Source organism: Lemur catta, chromosome 20 (assembly GCF_020740605.2).
Source record: "Lemur catta isolate mLemCat1 chromosome 20, mLemCat1.pri, whole genome shotgun sequence".
Lineage (NCBI taxonomy): Eukaryota > Metazoa > Chordata > Mammalia > Primates > Lemuridae > Lemur > Lemur catta.
This window is the reverse complement of record NC_059147.1, coordinates 12903434-12915601: the sequence shown is the minus strand read 5'-3', so window position 1 is coordinate 12915601 and position 12168 is coordinate 12903434. Positions and strand designations below refer to the sequence as shown.

Here is a 12168-nt window from a genome sequence, read left to right as displayed (position 1 = left end):
GGGCTAACCTGTGTATAAACATGACATTGTGGGAATGACAGTGCACGACTAAGGTTGTGGCTGTAAAATCAGAAAGGCCAGATGTGGCATCTCAGAGAGCTGTTCAGACATTAAGGCTTCTAAGAACCTTAAGGGCATTTTCCCTCAGCCGTCTGAGCAGAAGCTCAAGGTGGAGGACTTTTCTCAAATAGATTGTGGGTGTGGCTTTTGCTGCAATAAGACTCATAGCAGACAATGAAGTGTTCAAAACATTCACAGCAACACTGCCAGCTTGAACTGAAAGAGATACAGGGCAAAATGTAAAAGCTGCCTTTGGATCCCTAAAACCCTACTGGCAGGAGGCAGGCAGAGAAAGCTGCGTAGCTGCGAATGCGGGCTGCCGTGCATGGAAACGGAAGGGTGACTCAGCTGGAGCCAAGAGCCCAGCCTCTCGGATGGCCCCCAACAATGCCCCCTTCTGGTATTCACACCTTTGTGTATTTCCCTCCCACAATGAATAGGATTGACCTGTGTAACAAATATATTGTGGAGTGACAGTGTGACATTTGAGGCCAAGTCATGAAGGACAATGGAGTTTCCATCTTGCCCCTTGGGACCCCTGCTCTGGGGAAAACCACTTGCCACATCCTGAGGCCGTTCGAGCAGCGCTAGAGATGCTCACGTGGGGAGGAACGGAGGCCTCCTGCCAACAGTCACGTGGGTGAACCAACCTGGAAGTGGATCCCCTGCTATCAGTCCAGCTTTCACGTGACGGTGGTACCGGCTGAGTCCTCCTAAGCAAGAACTACCCCGTTAGGCCACACCCAGCCTGCTGACCCACAGAAACAGGAAGGTAAGGTTTGCTGTTTTAACATCTTACATTTTGGGGTAACCTGTTACACAGCAACAGGCAACTGATACAAGGAAAGACCAGAAGAGTATGAGTTCATGAAAAGTAAATGTTTCCAGGAGGGAGTGGACAACTGTGTCACATGTTGTGGAATGGCCGAGTATGTCTCATACCAGGATGACAATAAAGCCAAAGTATTGAACAGGAATTTCATTTAGATATCTTAACTACAGGGGAAACCCCCCAAAACAAATAAAAACCCCTCTATGCTCAGTATACCTAAGAAAACAGAGAAGTGTGTGTGTGTGTGTGTGTACATAAATAAAAAGATATATCATCTTTTGAAAGATGTCATTAAAAATATATTTGACAAAGTCTGTGCTACCTCTCCATGTCGATGAACACGTTACCGTACTTATCCTGCGTACCAGTGACCTCCTCATGTGGACGTGCTGTGTCACGACTAGACTCCAAGTCTGCAGAGGGTAGAGAAACTTGCCCTAAAGCATCCTGAGCGTTAGAGATGCTATAGGTGCTCATGTAAGTTAAACCCAGGCTAAAGCAAAAGCTTCTTTTATCATAACATATTCCTAAAAACAATCGTGACCACTACTTCATATTTATGTTACAATTTATATATTAAAAGTACTTTCACCACATCTTGTTTTGTGCTTGCAACAAACCCTGTGAGGTGGGTGGGTTTATAGAAAGGACAAATACAGTCAGTCTCATCTCCTAAATGAGGAAACTAAGTTCTAAAGGGCCTTCAGTTACTCTGTTATGACCACACAAAACATTCATGGTGTAGGTCTTCTGACATCAAATTTAGAGCTTTTTCCAAAACATCCAAGCAGCATTCAACATACTCATCTATTTGTATTCTACAAGTACTCTCAGAATAATTCTAGCATGATTTTCCATAGCAATCTATCCTTATAATGTTCCAACACTTTCTGTAGCTGGAACCCATGTGGAATGGATGAAGATTCTCTGTCTTCTTTCCACTTTGGTTCCTGTGCAACAGTATCACTTGAGCATCTTCCATGGCAGTCCTCACGGGTGGCCGGACAATGCTGTCACTGTTCGAAACACTCCTCATTGCTCAAAGAGCCACAGTACTTCCCAGTAAGAAAACCAGTCTATTAGAGTTATGCTTCGTTTTTTAACTAAAAGTGGCATCATCAGCTTCATTACCTCCTCTAATCATCAGATGTTCCACTGTTTCCTAAACTTCAATCTATCCTCAGAGGCCAAAATTTTACAAACACCAAGTATATTCAAATATACTTGGTTGCAGGCTCCAAGGGCACATCCAAAGTCATTCCAGAAAGTTTAACAGCAACAGCCCCTCCAAAGAGGATACTCTGAGGAAAAAAAATCCTCATAAGGAATGTATAATAAAAATTCTAATTAAAAAAATGGCTATGTGTGTTGAACAGCACTCAATATGCTTTGTCTAATCCTCAAAAGAATCCTATGAGGTAGGACAAACGTCTATTTGTTTAAACATCAAACACCAAAACGTGGTCACACAGGCATAATGCCCTTATATCACAAAGGACAAAAGTTAATCCCTAAAATTCACGCTGTGAGTAGCTAACGCCTTTCCTGCAACATCTACCATCTCCTCAGAGGGTTGGTCTATTAGGGATCTGGGCCAATTTGGTGTTTTTCACACATTTTCAAAACTGATGGTGTCTTGCCATTACCATTAGTCTGAGTTTTAGTCCATTTTAAGCAGATGCAGAGTATAAAAAACAGAAATAAGTACATTTTTGCCTTCTGAGAAATTCAAGTAAGACATTTCCAACCCAACTATGCCCATCTCTGTGGCTCCAAACTGACTTTCCCACACCCATCCAAAACAGGACGCAAGAAACCAAATTTCAAACTTTTCTTTGCTTCTTTTATTCTCCCACCAGGATTAGTGCAAGGAAGTGAGAAAGACTTAACCTAAGAACCCATTCTTCAGTAGCAATTTTAAGAGCCAAAGTTTGGTACCACATATAATAGCACTGTATAGATTGTAAAACCCATGTTTCTTAAAAACCATCTCAGCAGGTGTGACCAGCTCTTTATTTCCAGCCCCTCCCTCATAGCAACAGAATCACAGAAGGCAGCAGCCAGGTGAGAACTGCTATCACCAAGAGGAAGACCACCAGCCCTCCCCAAACGTGATACTCTGAGTCACGACTCCTAGGACCTCTCCCGTGACCGTGGGCTTTAAACCATTCTACTACTTCCTGGAGGTCAAAGGGCTGAGCCTCATAACCCAGCTCTTTCTTGGCTTTGTCTAAGCTAAAATAATGTGTGACACCAGTTTTATAAACTTCAGTGCGGGTGAGAAAGGGCTGGAAGTTGTAGAGTCGACCCAAAATGAAGTGGGCCATCTCTGTTAGGAAAGCAAAGCAGTAGACGAGGTCCAAGGGCAGGCGGGTGGATGGGAACGTGTAGCCCAGGCCCTCGACCAGAGGCCGGAAGAACTCAAAGTTGTTCACTGGTCTGCCATCTGAGATGAAGTAGGGCTGCCCAGAGGCAATGTGGCCCTTGTCAGCTTTCAGGGCCTCTGAGGCCAGAATGTGAGCCCGCACCAAGTTATCCACATGGACAAACTCAACCAGGCTCCCGGGATCCCCGTAGACAAACTTGAACAGACCCCTCTCAATGTAGCTCACGATCCTGGGAAGGTGCCTTTGTTCTCCAGGCCCATAGATGCCAGCCGGCCTCAGAGCACAGGTTCTCAAGACACCATCGCCTCTTTCCAGGAACGTACCGTTTGCCTCCAGCACCTTCTTCTCCGCAATAGATTTGGTCCGAGAGTAGTGATCGGGGTGCAGGTGAAGGGGCAGGTAAGGCAGAGATTCGTCCCCGTTTCTGATAACTTGACCTCCAAAGATGACATTGAAAGTGCTGGTGTAAACTAACCTGGGCACCCCTCTCCTGCGACAGGCCTGCAGGACATTGTCTGTGCCCCCCACATTGACCTCTTCGATCAGGTTTCGATTCAGTTGCTCCCTTCCTGACATGCCGTAGGAGGCGATGTGGAACACACAGGTGACGTTCACGTCCTGGAAGGCGTTCTCTACGTCAGAGAGGTGGCGGATGTCTCCACGTACAAACCTGATTCCTTCTGGAACGGCTTCAGCAGGGCTGCGGATGTCAAACAGAATCACGCGGACTCCCTTCCGGTTCAGAGCACAGCCTAGTCTGAAAGGAGAAAAAGTTAGATTGAGTCACTCTTCAGCTGTGCCTAGAAGTATATAAAATAATTTACCAATCAACGTGGGGCTCACCCTGAGTCCCTGACTTCATGTGTTCATTGGTACAAGTCTTACTTATTCAAATTTTCAAACATAAGAATCCTCCTGTGTGCTTAAATAACAATAACGCAGGCTTTCTCCTCGAGGAATGGTGGCATCTATTATATAGTATGACATTTCCCCCCTCTGTTCTAAGACCCACTATCCATTTTTTGGAATATTTGTGAATAATAACATAACTATGAAAGAACAGCTATTATTTTAAATTGTTTTTGGTAATGTGAATAATCACTCCTCCCCAATTTAATGGCTTTATAAAGACTTTTTCTTAAAGTGGAATTTATCTGTAGTTCTCAATTTCAATGAGCAGTGAGGCAACACCGTTTATTTCTCATTTAACATTATACAAACAAGTAAAAGTTTGCACTGTATAAAGTGTCAGAGTTGAGAGCTACACATTTTCTGGCAACTACTAGTAAAGTAATTCCATGGGCATATTTTATAGATGCACTGACCAGAAACCGAAATAACCACCTCCTCCTGTAATGAGGACAGTTTCGGCTGGAGATCCTTGGGAGTCCATGTGCACAGGCAAAAGATAATTGAGCCTGTAAAAAAGAAGTATGCAGCACTATTACTGATCCAAATGCAAATGTCATTCTTCTTAGTTTTGAGTTGACGAAAGCAAAAGGTCAATATGCTCTAACAGAACCAGAAGCTAAGGCCCAATGTCTAGTCACAGCTGTGTGACATTAGCCACCCCCTTCACTTCTTGGCTTCAAATTTCTTCACCTGTAGTACGGGGACAGTGATATCTGTTCTGCTTACCTGACAAGGTCAACGTGAAGGTTCAATAATATAATGTGCCTGGGAATGATGTGAAAACCACAAAGCACTTTTCAAATGTAAGGTATTATTATTAATTCTTGGTAGAAAGGCATTTCCCCCCACACAGCACAAAATCAAAGATAGAACTTTGAAATAGTACACTGTGGCATAGTTTAATACTGTTTTATTAAACCTACACTTAAAAAAATAGGGGAAAAACTCCTTTATGTAGCAAACCACACCTCCCCCCAAATCTTACAAGTGCTCCAAATGCAGCACTCACTGCCTTTGAGGGGTCCCACTTCTCTCTCCCTTCTCTTCTATGTCCCCTGCCAAATTCCTCTCAAGGCTCCAAGAACCCTTTCTCTCCAAGATATAACAAGCAAAGAGTGGGCCACCAAATTCCTCCTACATAAGAGGAGAGAAATGGAACAGGAGGTCCTCAAAGGCAATGGAAATACACACACACACACACTCACACTCACGCCAACAGAGACACTCAGAGGTGTGGTGAGGCAAGGAGACTGCAAGCAACCAAGAGCCCCACCACTGTCTCCTCTCAGCAGGGCACCGACAACTTTGGCCACCGCACCATGTCAGTGGATTTCAACAAGGAAGAGCCAGGAGGACAGCAGGAACAGCAGAGGTTGGGGCTTTCGCAAGAGGAGGAGCTCGTGCAGCAGTGAGGCTGAGTGTGAAGTCAGTGCACATGCACAAGGAAAGAAAACTGGGGGTGGGGAGACAGGAACACACACTTGAGACGTCTTGCCTCTGCCCCTAAATGGTTACGTGGTCTTGGCCAAGACGCTTCACTTCTCTAGACTTCACCTTTCTCTTCTGTCAAGTTGTGCGCTGTGCTGTATTATAGGAACTCTTAGGTTTCTAAAAAGCAGCTCAGAACAGTGGAAATAATAATGACAAACACATAGTGCTTGCTACCTGCACCAGGCAGCATGCTAAGTATTTATTAGCTATTTAATCCTTTTAATAATCTTAGCAGGAAATTACTATTAGTACCCTGTTTTCCAGCTGAGGAAAATGAAGCAGAGTGACGTTAGTAAATAACTTTTCCAAGCTTACCTGGACTCACACCCAATGGCAGTTTGGCCCTAGGAATTCGTACACTCAACCACTAGGAATCCACTTACAAGTTGTGTGACCTTGGGCCAGTTAATCACTCTGGACCTGTTCCTTCATCTAAAAAGTGGAGTTGATAATAAGCTTACAGGCTTATGAAGATCAAACGGGATAATGTATGAAAAATGTCCAAGAAAATGCCTGACATAGTGTAGGCACTCAACAGATGTCACTTCTCAAATTCCCTTTTCTTCAAGCTCTAAAGTTTGGGGGTTTGATTGTTCCATGACATTCCATGAGAGCTCATGATTAGAGCTCTCAAAAGCACAGGGTTACAAAGAGCTCCTCGACAAGTTCTTCTGGATACCTGTACAAGCGTATCAGATTGCCAGTGAAGCTAATCAGATCGTTCAGACAGGATCAGCCAGTGGGTGTGACAACTGAAAACAAGGTTCAGCAAGTGACTGTCTCAGTGGCTTGAGGGTACCCGGAAAAGGAGAGTGAGAAATATGAGGGAAATGGAGCAAAATGGTGTGGGAGGATGATCGATGGATTCCAAAGGTTCCACTAAACAATTGCCACAGTTGTGCTTACGAGAAAATGCATGAAGGATGAACGCACCAGTAAGCCTTCAAAAGACCTGGTGATTCTATTGTTTTCTAAGTGCAGAACTCTCCCATTTGGATTTGAAGTCGCCATAAAACCAAATGTAGTCAATTCTATTATTTAATGTAATCACATGATTTTGTCACAAATGCTGTTTCCAAAAACAGACATCAGTTACTGACGCCTCAATCCAGACTTCTTACCTTCATCTCCATGACCTGGTCATTAGCATTTCCTGTTCTCACCTCAGTGTGACATGCTGTGCCACCAGGTCCTTGCCTGGCTGCATCTCTCTCAGTATTTCAGCCCACTCACATGTCACTTACCTAGAGAGGCTTCTCTGATCACCCTAACAAAGCCTCCAAAGCCTCAATGCTGCTTGTTTTCCCCATGGTATATTACACAATCTCAAACCATTTACATTTTTATTATTGATCTCCTCCCCACAGAAAGTAAGTTCCATGAGAACTGAGGCCTTCTGCCTTCTGGGGTGTCGCTAGCCAGAACTCAGAACACAGTAGATGCTCAATAAATATTTGTTGAATTTATGGATGATTCTGAACTCTGTAAAATATTTACAATTTAGTAAAATTGTGATGGGCACAAATTATGCATGGCCCTGTAGTGTCAAAAAGTCATTGCCATGCATAACAATTAATGCTGCCATTTTAACTTAATGTACCCCACTGTCTGCTAAAAAGTGCTGGGTTTTGGAATAAAAAAAGACACAAAGCTAGATGGCACAGAGCTCCTGAGTTCTGGAGCTTACACCAGAGGAGAGCGGCTTCTGTAAATATCTAAAGGACAAGGCAACAAAGGTGAAAACAAGATTACTGTTATAATGTTGGTATAAACAAAGTGCTGGGGAAACACTGAGGCTGGGTGGGGAGATTGACTCTGCAGGGGCAGATCAGAAGACTTCATGGAAGAATGAGCTTAGAGGTACAGGGGCCATGGGAGGATTCAGGCAGGTTCAGAAGAGGGTTATTACCAGCTAAGGGCACATCATAAATAAATGGATCAGCAACAGGGAAGGCTGTGTTGGACAACTAATATGGCCAGTCCGCTATGGCTGATGTAGCTGGTGCTTTAGGGTGGAAAGACGGCCTGGGGTTGGCTGGAGACAGCCCTTCCTCCCCTTCTGGGGAATCTGAACTCCATTCTGCAGACAATAGAAAGGCTTTGCAGGTTTACATTAGGGAACTGGCAGGATAACATTGGTCCCCGTGAAAGAGCAAGCTTCCTCTGGAGGAGGGAGAGCCCAGAAACAGGCCAGGGGCCAGGGAAGGGGAGATTAGGATCTACGCTGGAGGGTTATCGGTCAGGATGAAATGTCAGTGTGCTCAGCTGAAATTGGGGTGAGGGCTGGTGAGCACCTGAATGAAACAGCAGCAGGCAGCATCCAGGTGAAGTTGGAGGAAGGTGAAGTCATTAACTGAAACAGCAGGTTCTGGAAATGATCGTCTGGTTAATAGAGTTTTGATTAACAGGATGCCAGATAACAAAGTTTAAGCTATTCTTCATATCTCTACAAGAATTCCACTGTAAGGGATTCAGAAAATGGACAAGGCCTCCAAGAGCCCAATTAAAAAATTCCAACAGAAATGCTTCCTAATCTCTAATTATTCTTTGTTTTTAAAATTACACATTCCAGTCTAGTTGCAAGACCACAGGTCAATCATGGTTCATGTGCACATTAATCAAGTCAGCAATGCACAGCTTCAGATTATTAATGCTTCAGAAACCTGCCAGGCCTATTCATGCTACTCATTACCTTCCAACTAGTTCCAGAATGATCTGAGGCAAGAACGTGTATAACCAACCTGACTGGGGAGTCAGATGAGAAAGGTAAGAAAAATTAATAATTTAACAAGACAAACAGCAATGAAAAGAAGCCTATATACCAGGTCAGGACGACTTTTCGCAGTTACCAGCTGTTAACGGTACTGCCAGGGAGCCACCTCCTTGCTTCCTGGTCCCCTGCCATCAATAAGCACATTAAAAATCTCAGCAAACACATTTCATAGAAAACCCCAGAAAATTCTCATGAACGCCTAACCAGAACGGAGAAAAGAGTATACAAAGCTTTTCTTCAACCAGCTGCCCAATTTTCATATACTTTACAGCTTCTGTTTTATTAATTAGTTTCCATCTGATTCCTTCTAGAACTGAGCACTCAGACCTGCCTTTATAATGGCAATCACTTGAAGGCTCTTCCAAAATGTGGCTTTTTGTTCAATAATTGCTTTCCTCTGGGGTGGAGGGTTACATCTGACCTGAACAGACATTTTAGCAGATACAGGTTAAAGTTAAGCTCATGATCAAGAAAATGGAATCTTAATTACAAACCCGAAAAAAAAATGAAATTTAAAATCGGCCTGACCTCTTGATAACACTAAGGTAAAGTGAGGGTAATAAAGTTGACATCTCACAGGAAAGTTATGAGAAGAAACTAATAAAAGATGACTGGGAGTACTTTAGATTTACAAAGACCTAATTAAATGCTAAGGATCAGCAATAAGAGCCTTAGATTATGCACACAGTTCCTTCATTCCTATGAGTTTAAGGTAATGATGCTACTAACCCTCTGGTATTATAAGGCAATATAGAAATCTAGGTGCCATTAGCATTTCACCAATAGAAAGTATGCAACAAAGAGAATTTAAGGCTGTTCCCATAAAAATAAAAAATTACTATATGTACCTTAAGAAAGAGAAAAATATCTGCAAGTAGTATAACCCTATGATAAGGTGTTTTAAATTGCTACACAAGTACTGACCAAAGGTATTAATAAAAGGTAACTGTATTCTTACTATATTGAGATCTGGAAAATATACTGAAGCTAGATGGCTTATGAAATAGTGCTGTTCAAATTCCAGTGTGATCTGAAAATTATTTGTGTTTAATATAAAGCAGTCAATGCAGTAAAGATGAAGTAGTTAGAGACCATAAGGAGGGGAACCCTGATAGAGATGAAAGGGATGTGAGGTATAAAACCTACACAGCCAGACCCCGTTGGGAAGAAAATTAACTAAAGACACAGCATTAGTGAAAAATTGGTATACTCATAACAGAGATGGGCATTTGTGCACACAGTTTTGAATATAACTCTAGGTGGCAGGGCAGCTGTCTGTAATTCAGGATCATCACCTGAGGTGTAACAAATCTTGTTCAGCTACACTCAGACTCCTTTCATCCAGGTATTAGTATCTGCTGCACAAAAGATCCCTGCAATTTTCACAATGCTGATGACAAAAGAAATGAAATAATTTTATAATTGGTATTTCCCATCTGTTTCCCAAACTACCATATAAATTCCACATAAGCATAGACTACCAATATCTGCAGGGACAAGGTACAGCTGGCAGAATGTATTTATTTATTTTTTAATTTTGTTTTTTGAGGCAGAGTCCCGCTCTGTCACCCTGGCTAGAGTGCCGTGGCGTCAGCCTAGGTCACAGCAACCTCAAACTCCTGGGCTCAAGCAATCCTCCTGCCTCAGCCTCCCAAGTAGCTGGGACTACAGGCATGCGCCACCATGCCCGGCTAATTTTTTCTATATATTTTTAGTTGTCCAGCTAATTTCTTTCTATTTTTTAGTAGAGACAGGGTCTTGTTCTTGCTCAGGCTGGTTTCGAACTCGTGAGCTCAAACCATCTGCTCACCTCGGCCTCCCAGAGTGCTAGGATTACAGGTGTGAGCCATTGCGTCCAGCCCAGCTAGCAGAATGTAGACCCAGAAAATCCAGATGGGATAAATATTTTGCAAGCTCTTCAAATACCTCCTTCTGCCATACCTGCATGGAGTACTATACTTGTACTTCCCTCACTAGGTCAACAGTTTGCCACTGCAACAAATTGAAGTAATATCAGCTGCCATTTATTTAACACTCCGTGCCAGGCACTGAGCAATACTCTGTCCACAAATTATTCCACTAGATGCTCATAACAACCCTGTGAGATGAGCACTAATTTGTTAATCCCATTTTACAGAAGAGAAAACTGAAGTTCTGAGACACAAAGTGACTAACCCCCAAGTCCTACAGCTAGCAAATGGTAGAGCAGGGATCTGTACTCCTAACCCAGGCGCAAGTGACTCCATATCTTATGGCTCACCCTCAGGAGCACCTGGAGCTGTGCAGCGTCCCTGACCTGAGTCTCGTGTGGGCTTTTACAGTTAACATATTCTTCAGCCTCTTAGGGGTCCTACAGTTCCCAGAGGGAAGAGGTGGAGACACCCCATCTCCTACCATGAGGCCAAGGCTGCAATGACGCAAGGGTAAGATTCCCAGGTTGGAAGTCAGAAAATCTGGGCCCTACACTTGGCTTTCCTACCAAGTCCCTGTGCAACTCACTGAATCTCTCTGATCCTACCTCCTCCTCCTCCCTAAAATGAAAACCACCACCATCATGGCTATATTTTAAAGGTTTACCATGTAAGCCTCAGGACAATGTTCCGTGGTAGTTACTAGTATCACCATTAGCTTTTCGGCGATGAGGAAAATGGCTCAGAGGTTAAGAACCTTGCACACAAATTACGCAAGTCGTAAGTGGCTGGCTGGATCCAAGGCTTGAAGCCAGGTCTGTAGGACTCTTAACCACAAGGTACGATGCCTCACGGCAGGGCTGGGACAGTGCGTGTTCTCTTAGGTCACTAGCTTATCACCTTCACAATTTCGGTCACAGCTAGTACATCTGGTACTATCACTCACCCCTTAGGTTTTAAGTCCACTTACCTTTTTGCAATAAATACATTCATCTTAGATGACAATCTCACAGTGCCACTTTACGTGGGAAGCCAGAATCTGTCATAAAGAGAAGGTGATCCTTCCCCCAAAGTGCGAAGAAAATCAAAGGGAGGAATCAAGTGTAGCAAGATACCTGTTGAACGCCCTGAGCTTGGGGCCTGATGTCTTTAAAAAGAAAACAAGAAATGAGGAGAACCGGTGTTTGAGGCCTTAGCGACATTCTAGAAAGCCAACCTGGGCCCGGCTCCTTGGAATCAGAAAGAGGACTGAAGGGGATGGTTCTCCCAGCCGCGGGGGTCAGTGCTACACTCCACCGTCGTCAGTGCTACTCCCCGCTGTCCCCGCCCCGCCTCCGGGGGCTGCCACCTGCCGCCCTCAGCGGCCCCCGACGCGCGCGGCCACGGGGACGCCTTCCGGGCCGAGGTGGGCCCGTCGGGTCCCCGCGGAGGGGCGGCTGCCCTCCCAACCCTGGCCCACTCACAGCAGCTGCAAATGACGGCGCGACCTGCTCTTGCGCGAAGACAGACAGCCCAAATCTCTACAGCCGCCCGCCGCCCTCGCTGAGCCGCCCGAGCCGTCGGACCGGCCTCCTGGAGCCACTTCCGGGCCTCTCTAGGCAGCCCGGAGGTCTCGCCATCTCGATGGTGCGCGGGTTTGAGGTCCAGCCACACCTGTGCTGGGGCAGCAGGTCCATTTCGTGAATCTCCCCCACGTTCCCAGCCCGTGTGTTCCACCGTCGCGGGAATCCTTATAGGTCACTTTAGGTCACGTCAACTGCTCTTCCCACCTTCAATTTCTGCTTTAAGACATCCACTTCCGTC

General features: G+C 44.6%; 1 protein-coding gene across 1 annotated transcript; it reads right to left on the bottom strand.

Moving 5' to 3' along the window:
- Window positions 1–2727: 2727 nt before the first annotated feature.
- SDR42E1 (short chain dehydrogenase/reductase family 42E, member 1) lies at window positions 2728–12067 on the bottom strand. Its single transcript, XM_045533328.1, is given in 3 exon segments — window positions 2728–4036; window positions 4605–4697; window positions 12019–12067. Coding segments are annotated over 3 exon segments (1230 nt in total). The 5' UTR covers window positions 12042–12067; the 3' UTR covers window positions 2728–2922.
- Window positions 12068–12168: the final 101 nt, after the last annotated feature.